Source organism: Muscardinus avellanarius (genome assembly GCF_963383645.1).
Source record: "Muscardinus avellanarius genome assembly, chromosome: 21".
NCBI classification, from domain to species: domain Eukaryota; kingdom Metazoa; phylum Chordata; class Mammalia; order Rodentia; family Gliridae; genus Muscardinus; species Muscardinus avellanarius.
In genome coordinates, this window is record NC_137807.1 from 24,084,929 (window position 1) to 24,107,128 (window position 22,200).

The window sequence follows — 22,200 nt, forward strand, 5'->3', positions numbered from 1 at the left end:
CCTCCAATGCCCATCGCCCCACTTGGTCCCCATGGAACTGCCAACGGACACTTGGCAGACGGCGGCGGTTAGCGTGACTTTGGTGCCTCTTGGCTTTGGGGTGGACGGGTGCTACCGCATCACAGCTGCAGGGGTGGCGCTCGGCGCCCCTAGGTCCACGGTGCAGAGGCTGAGCCGGAGAGCATCACCCTTTGCGGGGACTGGGCTCTGGGGGCCGTGGGGGCCCCTCACTGGCCGATTCTCCCCCCATCCCCTTCCACCCGGGCTGGGCCTCTTCCATCCCGGGCGCCCTCAGCCCCCAGCAGCGAGCGGGCGGGGAGTCACCTGGTGCAGCACATCTGGGTGCCGGGCCCGGGCTCTGCGGCCGCGCAGCCCCAGCTGGGGGCGGCAGCCACCCCAGCCCCGGGCCCGCAGTCCCCGGGATCCAGGTCCAGGCCCTCATAGATGGTGGGGAGCGAGGAGCGCTGGCTCAGCCGCCGGCGCAGGCCCACCAGCAGGGGCTGGGGCAGCGAGGCCACGTCCACGTTGTTGCCCAGGTCCACCCAGGCCAGCGCCGGGAACTGGGTGGCGTCCTTGACCCACTCGGTGAGCTCGCGTGCCGCGGCCCGCGTCAGCCGGTTGCCGTTGAGCAGCAGCTGCGCCAGGCGCGGGAGCGGCCCCAGGCTGGGCAGCAGCAGGCGCAGCAGTTCGTCGCTCAGCCCCGTGAAGCTCAGGTCCAGCACCGCCAGCCCCGCGCCGTGCCCGTCCAGGTAGCGGGCCACGTGCCGCACGTCGCGCGCCGACAGCGGGACGCCCGAGAGGTCCAGGGTCTCCCCAGCCGGCAGCGACTTCTGCAGCCCACCCCGGAGGCTGTGGGTGGGAGGGGGTCGGGGGCTGGCTGAGCACAGCCGGGCCCCCAGAGGAGGGCACCCAGCCAGCAACCCCGCAAAGCCAGGCTCCAGCGGGGGCTTGCTCTTTGGCTCTGCTTCTGGTGCTGGGGAGGGAACCCACGGGCACTCTACCTCTGAGCTACACCCCCAGTTCTTTTTATTTTTTACGGTAGTAGGAGTTGAAGTCAGGGCCATTCTACCTCTGAGCTACAGCCCCCAGCCCTGTTTTTTATTCTTTATTTTGAAACAGGGTCTCACTGAGTTGCAGAGGGCCTCACTAAGTAGCTGAGGCTGTCTGCGAACCTGGGATCCTCCTGTCTCAGCCTCCCAAATGCTGGGATTACAAGCCTGCACCACCACGCCCAGCTAGCTCTTTTGATTTTTTATGGTAGTAGGCATTGAACTCAGGTCCATTTTTGTCTCTAAGCTATACCCCCAGCCCTTTTTCCTTTCTTATTTTGTAATATTTGTTTGTTTGTTTACTTATTTTGCATTCTCGCTCTGAGCTATGTCCCTCAGACCTATTTTATTTTTATTTGGAAGCAGAGTCTCACTAGGTTAATGAGCGTCTCACTACTTGCTGAGGCTGTCCTTGAACCTGTGATCCTCCTATTTCAGCCTCCCAAGTACTGGGATTACAAATGTGTGCCCCCACACCCTACTTCCTTTTAATTTTGAAACAGGGTCTTGCTAAGTTGCCCGCGGAGGTCACCGTGGGTCTGGGGGCCTCAAGAGGCCTGGGCCTCGGGGCCTTAGGAGGCAGCTCCCCTGGGACTGCAGCTCGGCCTGGGCGGCCTCTGTGCAGTGGGCAACGCTGGCCGTGAGATGAGACCCACAGGGCAGGACGGCAGCACAGGGGGCTCTTGGAGGGAGCCTGGGAAGGGGCCCCGAGGGGGCGGGGAGAGGGGCCCTGGTGGGCGCCGCTTACCAGCTCTGGGCCCTTCTCCGGGGCAGGCCGGGCCCTCGCTGCCGCCTGGAGTGCGGGGTGAGGTGGTAGATGAGCTGGCGGCAGAGCCTGTCGGAGGACTTCCAGCGTTCGTGGTCCTGCGGCGGAGGCGGACAGCGCTGTCACGGTGAGTGGGCCCCCACTCCCACCGGCTACGGCCTGGCGTGGGGCCAGGGGAGGCTGCCCGCTGGGAGCTCACAGGCTGCGTGAGGCCCACAGTGCCCGCGGGAGGAGGCCGGACAATGGGCCCTTGTTCCCAGTCCTCGGCCCAGGGCCAGTGGCTCCTGGTCAGCCAGCAGCGCCCCTCAGGGGACCTGCCGCAGGGAGAGGCCGGAGCAGGCCCCTCGAGGGAGCCCGTCCCCTGACGCCGGCCCCCGGGAATAGGAACCTGCCAGGTCAGCACGGTCTTCCTCTCCTTCTCCAAGCTGTGCTGCGTCCGTCGTGGGGCCTGGGTCTGGGCTGACCGGGCCCCAGGGATTTTACTTTTTATTTAATTTTTTCTTTTGGCATTGGGAGATTGAACCCAGGGGTGTTTTACCTCTGAGCAACACCTCTTTATTTTTTAACTTGCAATAGGGTCTTGCTAAGTGGCCGAGTCGGGCCAGGAACCTGCCATCCTCCTATCTCAGCCTCCCAAGTTCTGGGGTTACAGGCATGCACCACTGCGCCCGGCTTGGGAAGTTCCTGTTGTATTAGCACCACATGACGGCTCTCTCTGGGTCTAACTGGGCCCCCCACAGAGGCCCAGCTTGAGGCTGAATACAACCCCAGCAAGCCTTGCACCCAGTCCCGCCGCACCGTCAGCGGCTGCAAGTCCTGAGGCCACGGGCTAAGAGCTGACAGCCCGTAGTAGACACCCTGTTTTATGTGACCAGGACTTGGGGCTGATGTCTGGCCACAGCCACAAGGGGCATGGGGGGGGGAGGTGCAGGTGGTAGAATCCGACTTAACCTGAGCCTCGCCCAAGGGTATACAAGCAGGACGGAGACCAGTGGCCGGGGCTCCAGCCCGGGGCAGCTCTCCCACCCCAGCAATGGGAGGCTGGGAGCCCAGTTCAGTTAATGGCTTTGCTGGACCAGTCTGCGCCTACAGGGTCCCCGTGTGACTTGTGCTCAGCTGGGGTCCCCAAGCCTGGCACATGGGGCTGCATCCCGGGAGACAGGTGGACCCAGTGCATGACTGTCAGGTCAGGCGGATGCAGCTCACACTTGCCCCCGAAGCCACCACCAGTTCTCAGAGAGGGACAGCGACCTGCCTAAGGCCACACTGCTGCGTGAGGAGCCAGGATCCTAGCCTGTCAACCACACACAGTCGAGGGCCTGGCTGCCTTCTTCTCCTTCCTTCCTTCCTTTCTTTTTTTCCTTTCTCCCACTGGAGATTGAATCCAGGGACATCCTACCTCCGAGCTACAGCTCAGCCCCTTCAAACTACATCCCAGCCCTTTTTAGTTTAATTGAGTTTGGGTTTTGTTGTGGTACTGGGGGTTGAACCCAGGGACATTCGACCTCCGAGCTACACCCCCAACCCTATTTTATTTTATTTTATTTTATTATTTATAGTACTGAGGATGGAACCCAGGGGCATTCTACCTCTGAGCTACACCCTATTTTTTTTTTATTATTCTTTATTTTGAAACAGTGTCTCAGTTGCAAAGGGCCTTACTAAGTAGGTGAGGCTGGCCACGAACCACAATCCTCCTGTCTCTGCCTCCTGAATGCTGGGATTACAAGCATGTGCCACCACACCCAGCCCTATTTTATTTTTTTAGTTTGAAGTAGGGTTTCATTAAGTTGCAGAGGGCCTCACTAAGTTGCCGAGGCTAGCCTTGAACCTGCGAACCTCCTGTCTCAGCCTCCCAAGTCCTGGGATTCCGGGTACGCCCCACCATGCCCGGCTTGGCCTCACCTTCTTGGGGCACTGCAGGTCCCGGGCCAGGCTCACCAGCAGGTCATGGGAGATGGGATCCACCAGGTTGAGGAAAGCCACGTCCCTGTAGAGGATGTCGGTGAGGAGGGTCCCCTCGAGGCCCAGGTCCTGCAAGTGGTGAAGAGGAAGCGGGGTGAGCCAGGAATCGAGGTCTCCCTTCCCTAGCACAGCGGCTCCTGGTCTCCCTCTCCCTCGCTGAGACATGGAGTCTCCCCAGTGGTCCAGGGGCAGGTGGACCCGTTAGCAGAGGAGAGGGTGGACGTCAGGGAGGATTACTCAGACCAGTAGCTGGAGGTGAGGTGCCTGGCTGTGGCCCAGCCTTCCCCGGGGTGAGGGCCCATGGGGGCGGGCTCTGGAACCCTAATGATCCTGACAGCCCTGTCCCCAGTATTCCCACAGGAACCTTTGCCAAAGGATGGGAGCGTCCAAGTCTCCCGGTGGGGCCACCACTGCACGCATGCCTGCGGGGGACTCCGCTCTCCAGAGCAGTAGTCAGCAAGGCAGCCCACGGGCCTCGGGCCTCCCGCAGTCCCTCAGCACTCTCCCCTACCCCCTACGGGTCCGATTTCCCTCCCCACTGCTCCTGCAGAGATTCAGGCCTCGCCCCCAGCAGCCTCCTCGCAGGACTCCCTGCCTCCCTCCCACCTCCTGCAGCCACCCTGGGCCTGCAGGGCCACACTGTAGGAGGCACACCTGAGCTCGGCCCAGCGCCTGCGGTTGACCAAATGCTCTAGAAACCATGGCAGAACCCCCAGGCCGGGGCCTCCAGCCTCCCCCTCGCTCCTTCCACCACACCCCTGCCCGGCCCTGCTGCCTTCATGGCTTCCAGCCCTGCTAGGCCCGGTGGGGGGCTGAGCATGCTTCCAGGAATCCATTTAAAGGACACTGACAAAGCCAGGAGGCTCACAGGTTCGGAGCCAGCCTCAGCAGCTTAGTGAGGCTCTCAATAACTTAGTGAGACCTGTTTCCAAATAAAAATACAAAATAGGTCTGAGGGTGTAGCCCAGAGGTAGAAGACCCCTGGGCTACATCATCATCATCATCATCATAACAATCAAGACGGGTGCAGTAGCAGTCACCTAGAATCCCAGTACTTGGGTAGCTGAGACAGGAGGATCGCAAGTTCAAGGCCAGCCTCAGCAAGTAGTGAGACTCTCATCAACCTAGCTAGACCTTGTTTCAAAGTAAAAAATAAAATTGGGCTGGGGGTGTAGCTCAGAGGTAGAATGCCCCTGGGTTCAACCTCTAGTACCACATCACATAAATAAATAAAAATAAATAATAAAATAGGGCTGAAGCTGAGCTGGGCATGGTGGCACTCACCATTTGAGATGCTGAGATGGGAGGATCGCAGTTCGTGGACAGCCTCAGCTACTTAGGCCCTCTGCAACTTAGTGAGACAGTTTCAAAATAAAGAATAAAAATTCGGGTTGGGGGTGTAGCTCGGAGGTAGAATGCCCCCTGAGTTCCATCCCCAGTACTTCCAAAAAAAATAAACAAGTAAGAAGCCGGGCGTGGTGGCCCACGCTTGTCATCCCAGCATTTGGGAGGCTGAGACCGGAGGATCGTGGTTCGCGAACAGCCTCCGCTACTTAGTGAGGCCCTGCACAACTCAGTGAGACCCTGTTTCATAATAAAGAATAAAAAATAGGGCAGGGGGTATAGCTTGGAGGTCAAATACCTCTGGGTTCCATCCCCAGACTCGCAAAAAAAAAAAAAAAAGTAAATAAAATAGGGCTGGGGTATAGCTTGGAGGTAGAACACCTCTGGGTTCAATCCCCAGTATGGCAAAAAAGAATCCTTCCTAGAGGCGTCTGACGGCTGACAGGGCAAGCAGGGCCAGGAGGCGGCTGCAGCCTCCGCATTGCCCTCCCACGCCAGAGATTGGCATGCCCTGCACAAGTGCCCGGCCCAGGCAGACAGGCAGGTAGCCATGGGCTGCCGTTACAAGGTGCCTGCAGACTTGGCCCTCAGAGCCCAACCCCTGGGACACGCGGCGGCCTAGCTGGTCTCTGACAACCTGTCCTTCCTGGTGTTTCCCGTTTCCAGGGGAATGCCCAGTGGTTTCCTTGGGCTCTAGACACACCGCAGACAGAGATCTGTGTGTCTGGCCCGCCCGGCTGGGTACCGCTCTGTTTGTCTTTCCAACCTGCTCCAAGCCACAGATGCTGGCTGGGGAAGACCCACCAGGAAGGGGTGGGGGTGAGCCCGGGCAGACCCAGACAGGGCCCCAGACTGCAGCCTGCCTTCAGCTGGTCTGGACCGCTCCCCTTAAAGGGCCAGCCCCACCTGACCAGCCCCAGGATTCTGGAGGGAGGAAGCCCCAGGCTGGAGGGCCTGGGAGGCTGGGCTCTGCGTCTGCTTCTTCCAGTTGTCTCCGGGGGCCCTAGGCTTGCCGTGCCTCAGTTTCCCCATCTCTGTTCCTCCACCTTCTGTAGGCCAAACACCTCCGCGGCTGATCTCAGCTCCCAGGATGGGGCAGGTGGTAGAGGCAGCTACTGCAGGGGTGGACAAGGTGGACTGGGCAGAAATTTGCCAGGGGTGGTGCTGGGACCCGCGTCGCTGTCTCACGGGGCAGTTCGGGGCTCCACATCAGAGCCCCCACCCACCCGAGGTGTCGCCGTGGTGTTCAGAGCTGGGTGGGGCGCGTGTGTTGAGGGGGGACAGGTGGGGCTGCCTCGGGCTTTGTCTGGGCGCTGTGTGGCTCCGGATGCACCCGCCCACCCCACCGGCGGGGCTGCACCCCAGGGCGCCCTCCCGGGTCCTCTCATCCCGCGTCCTCCCACTGCGCCGATCTGTCCTGGCATCCTTTCCCCATCCTTTCTCGCCAAAGCCGGGATGCGGGCTCTTGGCCCCAGGCCGGGGGCGCCCCAACCCCGAGCCCGGCCGCCCCGCGCTCCGCACGCCTCCCCCGCCCCGACCGGCCTCGGGCCGCAGCCCGCCCGCCGCCCCCGGCCCGCGCAGCCCCCGGCCGCCGAGTCTCGCCTGGCGCAGGAGGCGCAGCAGCTGCCGGGCGCGCTCGGGCCGCCGCTCGCGGAGCGTGGCCTGGATCTCGCGGAGCCAGCGCACTCGGCGCTCGTAGGGCGCGGGCCCGCCGCCCGCCGCCGCCCCGGCCTCGCCGTCCGCCTCGGCCCCTGCCCGCCGGCCCAGCCGCGCCCCCATGGCCCCGGGCTGGCGGGAGCCGGAGGCCGGGCTGCAGCGCCCCGCCTTGGCCCCGCCCCGCCTTGGCCCCGCCCCCTGGCCCGCCCCGGCCCGCGACCCGCCTGTCAGCATCGCCCTGCCGGCGCTGGCCACGCCCCGCCCGCGGTCAGCCCGTCACCGTCCCGCCCGCGCTAGCCCCGCCCACCGGCCCCGCCCCCGGCCGCGGTCAGCCCGTCACCGTCCCGCCCGCGCTGGCCCCGCCCACCCGGCCCCGCCCCCGGCCGCGGTCAGCCCGTCACCGTCCCGCCCGCGCTAGCCCCGCCCCCGGCCCCGCCCCCGCCCACCATCAGCCCGTCACCGTCCCGCCCGCGCTGGCCCCGCCCACCGGCCCCGCCCCGCCCGCGGTCAGCCCGTCGTCGCCCCGCCCCCTCCAGCCCCGCCCCGGCTCCGCAGGCTGCCGCGCCACGTCCAGGGCTCGGCGCCCGGCCTGGGGCCGGGTCGGGCGATCTCGGTCCCCGGTCTCCCCGGGGTGGACGCCCGCGGAGGACCTGGCGCTCTCCCCCAGGGCGGGCTGAGCCCGGCCGGGCGAGGTGGCGTTTGGCCCCGGGACCCGACTGGAAAATCGTGGTTGACCCGCCAGGAGCGCCCCGGGCGGGGCGGGAGGCCAGCGCCCGCGCCTGCCTCGGGAATCGACCTCGGTCCTCGGTGGGAGCCGGCCTGCCCATCCTGCCGCCACGCCGCTTGACACACGCGGAATGCCACTCCCCCCCTGCGCCAGGGGCGGGGGCGCAGGCCTGGGCAGGCCGGGTGGGGCCGCCCCCCGACCTCCCGCCTGGCGGAGGAGCGGGCTGAGACCTGCTGGTTAACCGTTAAGCCGGGCCTGGGCAGGCTGGCAGCGGCCCCTCCATCTGCCCCGGCTCCCGCCTTCCCGCCGGCAGGGGAGGGGTAGTGGGCAGCGTGGGTGGGCCCTGGCCCCTCCGGATCGGGTGGGAGCCGAGGCCTTCCCACCTGCGGGGGCTCCCTCAGCAGTCCATGGGAGGCCTGCTGCTCCCCGTGAGACCCCCACCCGGGCTCCGGTCCCCACTTACCTGCACAGGGGCACAGGACTCCAGCCCCGCCTCACACCCAGGGCCCGAGGCTGTGGGGCTGGGCTGGGCTGGACAAGTGTGCAGAACGGATCCAGCTGGTCGGAGGACCTGCCCAGGGCATCCAATGACCAATGAGGATGGGGCTGGGACCCTTCTTTGGGGTCAACCACTGCCTACCTGGAGGGTGTAGGAGAGGGAGCCAGGCTCTGACTCCCTGGGGCTGATCCCCTAGACCAAGCATAGGGTGGAGTGTGTGTGAGTGTGTGTGTGTGTGTGTGTGTGTGTGTGTGTGTTTTCTCTCTGTCTCTCACTAAGGATTGCACCCAGAAGCTTTCTATTTCTAAGCTACACTCCAGCCCTTCTTGTATTTTTAAATTATTTTCATTTATTTATGTTGTGTGGTACTGGGGGATTGAACCCCGGGGGCCATCTACCTCTGAGCTGCACCCCCAGCCCTATTTTTTATTTTTATTTTTGAAACAGGGTCTCGCGAGGTTGATGAGAGTCTCACTACTTGCTGAGGCTGTCCTTAAACCTGCGACCCTCCAGTCGGTCTCAACCTCCCAACTACTAGGATTACAGGCCTGTGCCACCACACCCAGCCGTCAGTAGTCTCTTGATCGCTCAGGGATCCCCCTCCCCTGCATGGCGCCAATTCTTGGGCCCCCTTCCCCTCCATTTCCCCGGCATCTGTCAGCTGGACCCGCAGCCTCCTGCCCCTCCTCCTCCACAGCTAATATCCCGGGGCTACCTTGGCAGAGCAGGTTTCCTTCTTGGCAGACCCACATAAATGCCCAGTCTGCCCTCCCTTGGGGCCAAGGCGCCATGGCTGACTTGCCACCGTGAGGGGCGAGAGCTTCCAGCAGCAGCCCCAGTGCCCCAGAGACCTCTCAGCCCCCCGCCCAGAGCTGGCAGCCAGGTAAGGCCGCCCCCCTTTTCCTCTACATCCGCAGCTGGAGCCAGACCTGGCTGGCACCCAGATCCTGCCCATATGGTTCCAGGGCCTGAGCCAGGCCTGGACCTTGTTTCTTGGAGTGAGGGGGACAGCGTGAGGAGCGAGGGGGCTGGCACGGGTGTCAGGGAGGGTGACGGAGGCAGTGGTCTGGGAGAGACGCCCCAAGCTCAGAGTCCTGTGGAGAGCCAAGGACCCCGTGCCCCCTGTGTCCCTGGCCAAGAGATTCCTGGAGGACGTTTTTCCAAGAAGGGAGGGCTGTTGTCTGGGCTCCCGTCCCTGGCCGATCCTCCCTAGCTTGCTGCGGGGGTGCCCAGGCTGTTTCTGGCTTAGCTTGACTTGGACAGGGCCCCCAAGGACAGAGCTGTGCCAGCCCCGTGGTCCTAGCTAAAGGTGCCTGTTCCTTTCCTGGACAGCAGAGTCCCCGGAGGGAGAGTGGACTTCAGTGTGCCCTTTCAGCCCCTAGGGCTGCTGGGGAGGGGGGGTTCAGGAGATTGCCACCCCTGGGAAATAAAGCAAGATGGGAGGTTTGGGGGTCAGGGACAGAGTCCAGCGCCAGACCCCAGGCCCTGATTGGAACATCTGAGGTCCCAAGTGGGACTTATCAGGAGATGGGTATTGGTGACAGCCACAGCTTGGGTGTCCCCAGCCCTCATGGGGACCAGCAGTGGGAGTGCTGGGTAGAGGTGGGCAGAGGGCTGGCGCTGGACTGGACCCCTTCTCCAACCGCCCAAAGGGATAGTGCAAGCCCAGGATGGGGTGAGTATGGGAGGGGGAGCACAGAGCTTCCTAGAAGCCAGGGCAAAGAAGATGCGGAATGGGGACAGAATTTGGCGAGGAAGAAGGCAGGCAGCCAGGGACTGTGGAGACGCAGCGTCCTGACCTACAGGGAGCGGTCAGCACCTGGAATTGCCATGGGGCCGAAAGAGGAAGGGGCATGGGGTGCGGGTGTCGCAGGTATCGGTTCAGAACCTGGATTCAAGTCTGCCGGAGCCACCTGGTCTGGTGTGTAACCACAGATTTGGCAGGCAGCTGCGTTAACTTCCTGCCATAGTGAGTTGCCAGACACTGTGGTTTAAGACAACAGAAGTGAGCCGGGCGTGGTGGTGCCCTCCCGTAATCCCAGACCTGAGAGGCTGAGGCAGGAGGATTACAGGTTCGCGGCCAGCCTCAGGAACTTAGCAAGACCCTCTGCAACTTGGTGAGGTCCTGCTTCAAAGTAAAAAGTGAGCCGGGCGTGGTAGCGCACACTTGTAATCCCAGGGCTTGGGAGGCTGAGACAGCAGGATCGCAGGTTCAAAGCCAGCCCCGACAATTTAGAGAGACCATCACAGCTTAGTGAGACCCTGCTTCCAAATAAGAAATATATAAAATCGGGCCAGGGGATTCGCTCAGAGGTAGAATGCCTCTGGGTTCTATCCCTAGTGCCACAAGAAAATAAAAAATAAAGTAAGGCTGAGGATGTAGCTCAAAGCTCGAACACCCTGGGTTCCATCCCCAGTACCAAAACCAAACCAAACCAAAATCCAAAGCCCAGACAAGAGCCCTCTCACAGTTCTGGGGACTGGAAGCCTGAAATCAAGGTGCAGACCAGGCCACGCCCTCTAGAGCTCAGGAGGAGACTTAAGGCCTCTCCACCTTCTGGTGGTTTCCAGGAATCCTGGGCGCCCCTGGGCCTGCATCTCGCCACTGCGGCGTGAGCCTCCAGCGTCATCGGTTGCCCTGCCTGTGACTCTGTGCATTGGCTTTCTTGGAAGAACACTAGTTACTGGGTTTGGGGCTCACCCTAAACCAATATGATCTCATCTTAAGTAACGACTTCTGCAAAGGGCCTCTCTCTCTCCCTCTCCCTCTCTCTCTCTCTCTCCCTCTCTCTCTCTCTCTCTCTCTCCAGTACTGGGAATGGAACCCAGGGGCATTCTACCTATGAGCTACACTCCCAGTCCTATTTTTTATTCTTTATTTTGAAACAGGGTCTCACTGAGTTGCAAAGGGCCTCACTAAGTAACTGAGGCTGTCCTTGAACTGTGATCCTCCCGTCTCAGCCTCCCGAATGCTGGGATTACAAGTGTGTGCCAACCAGGCCCAGCACGCGCGTGCGCGGTGTCTGTCTGTCTGTCTGTCTGTCTGTCTCTCTCTCTCTCTCTCTGTTTTGTTTTTTGGTACTAGATATTGAACCTGTGCCACCATGCCTGGCTATAAGACCCTGTTTCAAAATAAAGAATAAGCCGGGCGTGGTGGCGCACGCTTGTAATCCCAGCATTCGGGAGGCTGAGACAGGATCCAGGTTCGCGGACAGCCTCAGCTACTTAGTGAGGCCCTTTTCAATTCAGTGAGACCCTGTTTCAAAATCAAGAATAAAAAATAGGGCTGGGGGTGTGTCTCAGAGGTAGAATGCCCCTGGGTTCCATCCCTAGTACCACAGAGAGAGAGAGAGAGCGCGCCGCAAGCTGGCGCGCTGGCGGGGGCAAGGAGGGCAGAGACAGGCGCCAGCGAGGCAGCGAGGCAGGAATGTATCTGCAGCCAAAGGTGCCTGGAAGGCTGTCCCGTGGGGGATGGGAGTGCTTAGATTTGCATGCTGAACTCTGGGGTGCAGGAGGGAGACCCACCCTGGGAGTCGGGGATGGGGCGGCCTGGGGGCCGGGGGTGGGGTAGAGCGAGGAACAACAGCCAGGACCCGAGAGGGCGGGGGCGGCCGTGGCCAGGGGAGGCCGTTCAGGGCTCAGCTCAGGTTCGGGCTTGTCCACCGGGGCTTCTGAAACATTAGCCAGAGGGACTCGCCTTGAACTCACTGCGGCGAGAGTAGCCGAGCGGGGTGTCCATCAGGCAGGCAGAGGCGCCCTGGAAGAGGTGGGGCGCTCGGGAGTCCGGGAGCCAGCAGGAGGGTGTGCGTGGAAAGAGTCTGGCCGTCTGGGCACGGGTGAAGTCATGGGCAGCGGCGGGGTGGACGGCGGCTTGGCGTGTGACCCGCAGGCCACAGGACTGCTTGGCGTTCCTGGAGACCGGTGTGTAATGGGGCGAGGGCCTGGCACCGTTGGAGCCCCCGGGCACCGCGGGTAATTACTAAGCCGGGGGATGAAAGCACCGGCGAGGGGGCGGCGGCAGGGAGGACTCCAGGAGGGCACTACGGCTTCTGCTCTGACAGTGGTGGCTGCAGACTGGGTGTGGGAGCTGAGCGGGACCCCTGGAGCTTTGGAGGTAGTAGGTGCCATGAGCATGGGTGCACGCTGCCTCGATGAATTAGCCCGGCGATTCTTCCAGAGAACTGAGGCCCGGGAGGGGCGGCCACCTAGGTACCCACCCATCAGTGGCCCGGGAGGCGTTGAACCTGGGGACACCTGGACTCGTGGCCCTGCCACCCTGCATCTGGGTTTGGCCGTTGGATACCAGGCAGCCTCTCGCCAGATGTTCCCGGACTTTAATGAGCCTACGGGGGGCCTACGCACTTGGCCCAACTCCTGTCTCCGGTGGGTGCTGCTCTACAGCCCAGCTTGGTGGCTCCTGCCCGTAATATCAGGATTTTGAAGGCAGAGACAGGAGGACTGCGGGTTGAGGCCAGCCTCGGTACCTTAGCAAGACTGTCGGCAACTTAGCGAGACCCTGTTTAAAAGAATAAAAAAGATAGGGCTGGGGATATAGCTTGGAAGGAGAACGCCCTGGTTCAGTCCCCAGTACCCCTCAAAAAAAAGGTGGGTGTTAATAAGGGAATGCCACCCATGGCTCCAGGAGGAGCTGGCCAGGCCCTGGGACTCAGGAGCAGTGCTCACCTCTCCCTGGCAGGTGACGCCGACCTTCCGTTGATCTAGGCTACGCTCCTTCCGTCTCTTCAGTGGGGTCCACAGGGCTCGGAGACACTCTGGCCAGGCAGCCCCAGAGTCTGGGTGGCTCCTGGTTCTTCTCTTTGTGGCTTCAGACAGGCAGCGGGGTCTGAGGCCAGGCCCTCCAGAAGCTGGCTGATTCTTGAAGCCTACCGAAGGTAAACTGAGGCTGGACCCTGGGGAGTCTTGCCAACCACCTGCAGTCTTGCTGTCTTTATTGGCAGTGAGCTCCCCACTGGTGTAAACCGGTCTTTCTGAAGTGCTGAGAAGATCAGACCAAAACATCCGAGATTCTGCGAGCCTACAGAGACCCTGTTTGAACGTAAAAAAACAGAAAGGGCTGAGGGTATTACTGGAATGGAGGCACGGAGGCAGAATGCCCTGAGTTCCATCCCCAGCACCAGAACAAAGGAGGCTTGGTGGAGGGCAGGGACGGGAGCCTTCGCCAGAAAACCTCGCTGCAGAGACCTGTGGGGTTTTGGCCGCGTGGTCACTGTCCGATCCTTGATGTGGTCTTTTTTGATCAGTAGATGTTTCTGGGAAATCTATTGAGAATTACAGATTCTTAAGCTATTCCATCTCACTTAAAGTGCCTATCGAGAGAGTTACTTAACTGCGTACATGCAGGGTTTTGGGTTGACTTTAATATTTACAGGTTTCCCAGGAATTTGGACATGATAGGCCTGGGAGAAAGACAAGCTCGGGGAGGGACAGCCCTGGAAAAGTATGCAGAACTAAATTAAAATGGGATTCCTGGCCGAGCAGGTCGTGCACGCTTGTAATCCCAGTATTCGGGAGGTTGAGACAGAAGGATCTCAGGTTTGCAACCAGCCTTGGGTACTTAGTGGGGCCCTCTGCAACTCAGTGAGACCCTGTTTCAAAATAATAAGCCGGGCGTGGTGGCGCACGCTTGTAATCCCAGCATTTGGGAGGCTGAGACAGGATCCGGGTTCGCGGACAGCCTCAGCTACTTATGCCCTTTGCAATGCAGTGAGACCCTGTTTCAAAATCAAGAATAAAAATAGGGCTGGGGGTGTAGCTCAGAGGTGGAATGCTCCTGGGTTCCATCCCCAGACCCGCAGAAATTAATTATTTAATTAATTAAGAAAGAGAATAAAAATCCAGCTGGGGGTGTAGCTCAAAGGTAGAATGCCCCTGGGTTCAATCCCTAGTACCACACAAAAAAAGCAAAAATAAAAATAAATGTATTTTGAAACAGGGTCTCACGAGGCGGATGAGCGTCTCACTGCTTGCCGAGGCTGCCCTTGAACCTGAATCCTCCTGTCTCAGCCTCCCAAGTACTCAGATTACACGCGTGCGCCCCTGTGCCCGGCTTTATTTTTTTCATTTGAAGCGGGGGTCTTGCTGAGTTGCTGAGTCTTGCTGAATGGCTGAGGCTGGCCTCGAACCTGCGATCCTCCCAAGGACTTGAGGATTCCTGGCATGAACCACCCTCATTCCGCCTCCCTCTCAGGTTCCCTGGCTCTCGGGCATCCTGAGGTTCTGCCCCAGCAGCAGGGCCGGGTGCTGCTCGGGCCTGGCCCCGCCCGCTTTGCTTACTCACAGTGAGACTGCAGCGAGGGAGGTCGCCCTATCCATGCGGCCTCGGCTGGTGCGGCTGCCCAGGGCTCAAGGTCGGTCCTGCACCCCCGCCTGGGCTCCCACAGCTGACTGGTGGCGCAGGGGCAGTTTGCAAAGAAGCCTGTTTCTAGAAGCGCTCGCCAGCCTTCTCTGGTGCCGTGGCCCGGTGGCCCGGTCTCGCTCCGGCTCCGGGTGGGCCTCTTCCCACAGCCATGGGTTTTCTGTGCTGAGAAAGGCCTCCCCTTCTGGTGCCTCCCTGTCCCGGCTGCAGAGGCGGGCAGCCCGAGCCTGCTGGCACAGGAGGCCCACGGCCGCCCCAGCCGGCTTCTCTGCGGGGGAGCGGAGTTGGGTCCGGAGCCCCCCCTGGCTGGCCCCTTGAGCCTCCTGTCTGGCCAAGGCCCCCCCAGGTGCTCTGAGCTGCTGCCGCCAGCTCACAAGCGGAGCCGGGGAGGTGGGGCACGCTTGTAATCCCTGCGCTGGGGAGGCTGAGATAGGAGGATCGTGCAGGTTCAAAGCCAGCCTCAGCTACTTAGTGAGGCTCTCGGTAACTTAGTGAGACCCTGTTTCCAAATAAAATATAAAATAGGTCTGGAGTATAGCCCGGAGGTAGAAGAGCCCCTGGGTTCCACCCCCAGTACCACAAAATAATAATAATAATAATAATAATAATAATAATAATAAATGAAGGTGTGGGCTGGTGGAATATCACCCCAGGCCAGCCTGGCACTGGAAGCCCTTCCAGGAACCAGGACAAAGCCGCCTCAGCCAGCCGCACGGTGCCCGGCTTCACTCCAGCTTTCGGGTTTTTTTTTTTTTTTTCTTCTCAATACTGGGGATGGAACCCAGGGGCATTCTGCACCCCCAGCCCTATGTTTTATTCTTTATTTTGACACAGGGTTTCACTAAGTAGCTGAGGCTGTCCGCGAACCATGATCCTCCAGTCTCAGCTTCCTGAATGCTGGGATTGCAAGCGTGGGCCACCACGCCTGGCTTATTTATTTTGAAGCTGGGTCTTGCTAAATTGCTGAAGGTGGCCTCCAATCTCCAATCCTTCAGGTCTCAGCCTCCCAGTTACTGGAATTACAGGCAAGCACCACCACACCCAGCTACACACCCTCTTTCTGGCCTCTGCCTTCTGCCCAGCCCCCAGTACTGACTGAGGAGCCAGGAGGAACAAGAGTGCCCTGCTACTGGGGATTGAACCCAGGGCCTAAATTGCTGAAGGTTTTGCTAAACTGTGGAGGCTGGCCTCTAACCTGCCATCCTCCTGTCTCAGCCTCTCAAGTCCTGGGATGAGGACCAGCTTGAGCCACCACACCCGGCCGCACCTGTCTTAATGAGTGAGCCAGGGTTAAATGTCTTGTCTTAATGAGTGAGCCAGGTTAATGGGTTACCCAGCTCCGTGACATATTCACCAGCCTCCCAGGGTTCTCAAAGTCCAGCCTGACCTGGATTTCAAGGCCTGGCTCTGCCGGCCCTGATGCTTCAGCGCTCAGGAAGGGCCCCTGGAGGTAAAGGCTTCCCCGGCCTTCCCGCTCCAGCAAAGCCTCCAGGCCCCGGCCTCCAGGCTCCAGTGGGACTTTGGTGGGGCTCTCCGAGGGTTTCCAAGGCCTCAAGTGCTGCCCCTCCCCCACCATATTGTTTGGGGGTGGTGGGGGGCACTGGGGATCGAACCCAGAAGCAGCCTACCTCCCGGCTACACCCCCAGCCCAATTTTATTTCTCAACAGGGTCTCGCTAGGTTGATGAGAGTCTCGGTACTTGCCGAGGCTGTCCTCCAACCTGCCATCCTCCTGTCTCAGCCTCCCAGGTGCTGGGGTTACAGGAACGCGCCACCACATCTGGCCGATAACACAATCCTACCTCCACCGGGCTGCGAGCTCCTTGGAACAAGGGTCCAGGATTAAAAGGGAGGGTGAATGGATGGCTTTAAGCCAGGTTTCCGGCAGTTCTGGAAGGAAACGCTCCAGGTCCCTGTGTGGTCCACCATCCCTGTGAGGGCACCCACTCTACCTTGTATTCCAACGCCCAAAGCAGGGGCGTCCCGGGATTTGGGAGGCTGAGAGAGGAAGATCGCAGGTTTGAGGCCAGCCTTGGCTGACCTTAGAGGGACCCTCACCAACCCCGCAAGACCCGGAATCAAAATTAAAACAAATTTAACAGGGTGTGGTGATGCACGCCTGTGATCCCAGTACTTAGGAGGATGGGCCGGGAGGATCCTCGTTCAAGACTGGCCTCAGCCATTTAGTGAGACTCAGCAACCTAGCGAGACCCTGTTTCAAAACAAAAACATAAGCCGGGCGTGGTGGCGCGCGCTTGTCATCCCCGCGCTTGGGAGGCGGAGACAGGACGATCGCGCAGGATCGAAGCCAGCCGCGCGCGCTGGCTTAGGAGACCCTGTTTCCAAATAAAAATATAAATAGGTCTGGGAGTGTAGCCCGGAGGTTCAAGGGCTTCCAGGAACCCCAGTACCACCAAAAAAAAAAAAAATAATAATAATAATAAAAACATAAAAAGGGCAGGGGGTGCAGCTTGGGGAAGGGATACCCCTGGGCTCAATCCCCAGGGCACGTCCATGTCCCCATCAGCATAAGGGCGAAGTGCCCTGGAGGTTTGAGGTTTAGAGAAGACGCCGTGGGTCCCAGGGTGACCAGGACCCCCTCACCCCCACCTGGGGTCCAAAGTTGGAGGCCGGGCGTGGTGGCGCACACTTGGAATCCCTGTACTCGGGAGGCTGAGACAGGAGGATCGCAGGTTCGTGGCCAGCCCCGGCAACTTGTGAGGCCCTCTGCAATGTAGTAAGACTCTGCTTCAAAATAAAGAATAAAAAAGTAAGGCTGGGGGTGGAGCTCAGAGATAGAGTACCCTGCCCCCCCCCCAGTTCTGCAAAAAAAAAAAAAAAGGAAAGCGGAGGGGGGCACCTACCCCATGGTGGTGGAGGGACCGAGGTTCCTTACGCGTTGTACGTAGGGGTCTCAGAGGCTTTTACCCATTGCCCCCTGGTTGCCCCGCTGGGTGTGACCCCGATTTGGACACAGAAGCTCCGGCCTGAGCGGCCCTGCAGAAACCCAGCCTCCTTTAGCCCTGCGGAGGTGCTCTGGGCTCCGCTCAGGTCTCTCCTCGGGGGCCCGGACCTCCCCCCAGGCTCCCCTAGAGACCTGCAGCTGTTCCCTGTCCCAGGGCCCCGGGACAGGAGCCAGAGCTGCCTTCCCACCTGGGTTAGTGTGTACCTTTAAAGCCGCCTCCCACCCTGGGCCGGCAGGGGCGGAGGGGAGGGAGGGGAGGAGCCGTCTGGGCTGGGGCTGGGGACTGCAGGTTGGGGAGCCGCACGTGTCTGGCTGTGCCCTAGCGCTGTGTGAACCCCAAGCGCCTCTCGCCCTCTCTGGGCGGTCAGACAGCACAGGTGGCGGAGCGAGGGGAGCGCTGGACGGCTGCCCTGGGATCGCACAGGTAGGCAGTGCCCAGGCTCTTCCTCCCCATGGCTGCCTGGCCTGGGCCGGGTGGGGGCTTCCGTTTCTGGTCGGACCCAGGAGACCGCTCGCCACAGGGATGGGGTGGATGTTGGAGGGACGAAGGGAGCTACCTGACCCCCAGGAAATGGACTTGGAATTAAGAGGAAGGGATGTAAAGGTGGACGCGGCGCCCGGCGGCTTATGCCTGTAATCAATCCCAGCACTGGGGAGGCCGAGAACCGAGGATCACAGCGTGGAGGCCAGAGTGCCACAACTTAGTGAAACCCTCTTTCAGAATTAAAAAATTAGCCCGGTACTTGGGAGGCTGAGACATGGAAGATCTCAGGTTTGAGGCTAGCCTCAGCTACTTACTGAGGCCCTCCACAACTTAGTGTCAAAATTAATAATAATAATAATAATAATAATAATAACAACAACAACAACAGGGCTGAGGGTGTAGCTTGGAGATAGAATGCCCCTGGACTCAATCCCCAATTCCGCAAAGAAAAAATAAAAAAATCAGCCAGGCGGGCGGCGCACGCCTGTAATCTGTGTACTTGGGAGGCTGAGACACGAGGATCGCGGGTCGGAGCCGGTCTCAGCAATTCAGTGAGGCTCGCGTCAGTCAACATAGCGAGATCCTGTTTCCAAATAAAAAAATAAAACAGGCCTGGGGTTGTAGCTCGGAGGTAGGTCATGCCTGGGTCCCGTCCCCAGCACCCTCCACACACGAGGATTGGGGGGGGGGAGCACAGTATGGAGACTGAGGCCGGCGGGCGGTGATGGGCTCTGGGAGCTGAGCACTCTCTGGGTGCTGGTGGCTGGGGCGGGGCGGGCGGGTTGGACGGTGGGGCCTCCCCCAGCTCTGGGGGCTCCGCACCTCGAGGAGGCCCCCACCCCTGGCGCGGCTGGGGCAGCAGGTTTCTGGCAGGTCGTGGTTGACGAGTGTCGGGAAGGGCAGGTTTTGTTTTAATTCTCCACCCGAGGCCCCCGGTTCTGCAGGAAGGAGGCCGGTTCTCAGGTGTGGTTAGGGGGGGTGGCGGCTGGGGAGGGAGACCGCAGAGGTCGGGGGTGTCTCAGCCCGGGAGCTGGGGCCCGGCTCACCTGCGGGGCCACGTGCCCCCCAGGGCCAGCTGAACTTGGGCAAATTACCCCTGCCTGAGCTTGGGTTTCCCGTCTGCCACGGTTTGGGGCTTCGGATTAGCCCAGGAGCTCCGGGCTGGCTGTGGCTCCGCGCCCCCCCTCCCCGCCCCTCGCTGCTCAGCCTCGGCTCAGCTCAGGTGTGCCTGTGCGGTGTGCTGGGAGGGTGGCACCCAGGGCAAAGTCAGCATCTCAGGGTGAGTGCGGCTTGCACGTTTCTGGAGGCCGGGTGCTCGCTACCTTCTGCCTGCAGCTGGGAAAGCACATAAGTACTTAAGCTCAGTACCTCAAGTGGTCAGGGAACTGCTGCCCCCGGTGGATGGGGCTGAGAGAGGCCGGGCGTGGAGCCGAGGCCCCTGGGCTGAGCCCACAGCTGTGCCAGTTGAGACAGTACCAAGTTCGGGTGGATAAAGTCTCACTGCAAAGCCGGGCATGGCTTGTATCCCAGCATTTGGGAGGCTGAGACAGGAGGATGGCCTCAGCTACTTAGTGAGGCCCTTTGCAACTCAGAGAGACCCTGTTTCAAAGTAAAGACTAAGCCGGGCGTGGTGGCGCACGCTTGTAATCCCTGCGCTTGGGAGGCGGAAACAGGAGGATCGCACAGGTTCGAAGCCAGCCGCACACACTGGCTTAGGAGACCCTGTTTCCAAATAAAAATAGGTCTGGGAGTGTAGCCTGGAGGTAGAAGAGCTTCCAGGAACCCCAGTACCACAAATAAATAAATAAATACTAAAAAATTGGGCTGGGGGTGGAGCTCGGAGGTAGACCGCCCCTGGGTTCCATCCCCAGTACCACGAAAAGAAAAAAAGTCCCGTTGCGAGGCTGTGTGACCTCCGCCCTCTCTGGTCTCTTCCTGCCTTTCGAAGGCAGTTCGCGGCTCACTGGGTCCAGGCTCTTCGTGTTCCTGGGCTGGCCGTGGAGCCGGTCTGGACTTTGGGGCCCCCAGGCCGTGTTCCAGCGACTTTGGCATGCGGGCGGCCGCCGGGGCGTGGTGAGTCCTCGCAGGTCTGATGTTGGGAGCCGCCCCAACTCCACAGCCTCAGGAGCTGTCTGGGGACACTGGGTCTGGCTCCCAGTTCAGACGGACACTCAGAACAGGGACAGGGCGAGCTGGGGCTCCGCAGCCCAGCCTGGGGCCGGCTCGGCGGGGGGCTGGCCGATGAACTCCGCCCTCGGGGGAAACTGAGTCTGCGAGGGGAACCCCTTTCCCAGGCTCCCACCCCGGGCCCTCCTGGGGCTGCGTGAGCTTTAGTCACCTGCTGGCGAGCCGCCTCCTCGCGGTCCTGACGTCACTGCCAGCCCGCCGGGCTGGACCTCGGGCCAGCACTGTCTGTCCTGTCCGGACGCCTCCGACTGGCCCCCGGGGATGCTGGGTGCCCGCCGGCTCACCCTTTGCGCCCCCTGGGACTAGGTAAGCGTGTGGGACCTGGCTGGCTTTGCACCTGGAGAGACCCCTCAGGGGTTCTGAGGGGGCCGGGAGGGGGCGCAGGCGGGGCTCCTGCAGCCTCGGGGAATGGGGAGGGGGCGGCCGGATCTGTGGCCGGAACTTTCCCAGGAGGGCAAACTGCCTGCGGGTCCCGCCCTGGAGCCCCAGCCCAGAACTCTCCCGAAGAAGAGGGTGGGGACTCTCTCCTGGGCCCCTGCTGCTCTCCTGGGCCGCCGCCGGGGGTTCAGAGGAGGGTCTGAGGCCCTGCGCCGTGCTCAGCCCGCTCTCTGGCCTCGGTTCCCCTCTGACACCGACTTGGGTGAGAGCCAGGATCCTAGGCTTGGACATTTTTCTAGTGAGTTCCTGAGAAAACCTGGGGGGTGGAGGGGTGGGAAATAGAAGCCCGGTCCCCCAGCGGGGCGTCTTCCGCTGGGCTGGGGACATCTGCCTGTGGGAGGCTGGGCCGCCTCCCTCCTGTTACTCCGTCCTGAGAGGAGGGGGCGGGGCGGGCTGCCCAGCCCGCTGGGGACCCCAACCTGGACCTTTGGGCACACAGATGGATGGGGGGGGGGAGCCCACAGCCAGCATCTCAGGGGTCAAGGCTGGCCCACCCCAGGTACAGAGGAGCTCCAAGCTTGGGGAGAATGGACCAAGGTCAAGTGGGGCCGGGGCAGGGGACACTGGCCAGGCCCAGCCCCTGCCCCACCTGTGAGGGGAATGTTTTGGGGTGGCGGCTCTCTCCGACCCTGACCCTCACGGCTTCCTTGAGCCTCCGGCAAAGCCACCAGGGTTACAAGAATGAAAGGGGAGCTGTAGACCGGGCTTGGGGGGCGCGCTCTTGTAATCCTAGTACTTGGGAGGCTGAGACAGGAGGATCACAGTTCGCGGACAGCCTCAGCTACTTAGTGAGGCCCTCTGCAACTCAGTGAGACCCTATTTCCAAATAAATAATAAAATAAGGTCTGGAGATGTAGCCTGGAGGTAGAAAGCCCCTGGGATACACCTCTAGTACCACCAAAAGAAAAGTGTTGGGGGAGCTGGCATCCTGGCACACACTTGTCCTCCCAGTACTTGGGAAGCTGAGACAGGAGGATTGCAGATTTGAAGCCAGCTTCAGCAACTTAGCAAGACCCTGTTGCAAAATAAAAAATTGAAAGGGCTGGGGAATGTAGCTTGGAAGTAGAATGCCCCTGGGTTCTATTCCCAGTACCAAAAAAAAAAAAAAAAAAAAAAAAGAAAAGAAAAGAAAAGAAGAAAGGAAGGGGGGAAAGAAAGACTGAGAGAATTCACACAACTTGCGGACACCCCGCAGCGCCAGCTCCAGAGTTCAGCCGAGAAGCCGCCGAGGTAGAGGGCGGTCACTTCAGCTGCCCAGGGCCGGCGGCTCCAGGTCCACCTTGTGACCCGCAGGAGGAGGCGGAGCTGCCCGGGGGAGTCTCTGGACCAGGCTCTGTGGCGTAGGCCCTGGCAGCGCAGAGGGAGCCTCCGGATACTCTGCTAGCCCTGCTGCCTGTCGAACCCCCACCTTTGGGGTCACGTCCCTGAACGAGGTTTGGGGCTCCATCTCTCACCGCTCGGTATGTCCTGGCCCCTGGGGGACTGGTCTGCTGGTTTCGGGAGGTTGTGGGGTGTCCCCGTAGGGGACCCAGGGACAGCCGGGCTCTGGGCTGGGGTGGAGCCTGTCCTTCTTGGCAGCTGCGCAGACATCAGGAGGGTTCTCTGCACAAGATAATCGGGGAGGATTTGGGGTGCGCAGAGATGGGGCCACCTGGGGGAGGCAGCGGTGTGGCCAAAGGTCTGGGCGGACTCCCGCACACGCCGCAGGAGGCTTGACTTTAGACTGTGCCCTGCGGGGGAGGGCC

General features: G+C 61.0%; 1 protein-coding gene across 1 annotated transcript; it reads right to left on the reverse strand.

Moving 5' to 3' along the window:
* Nucleotides 1–320: 320 nt before the first annotated feature.
* On the reverse strand, nucleotides 321–6,903 carry LRRC75B (leucine rich repeat containing 75B; the record flags this gene model as incomplete). The annotated part of the gene is made up of 4 exons (XM_080717816.1): nucleotides 321–849; nucleotides 1,798–1,913; nucleotides 3,721–3,849; nucleotides 6,727–6,903. 4 exons carry the CDS (start codon nucleotides 6,901–6,903, stop codon nucleotides 321–323), a joined length of 951 nt encoding a protein of 316 aa, XP_080573942.1.
* Nucleotides 6,904–22,200: the final 15,297 nt, after the last annotated feature.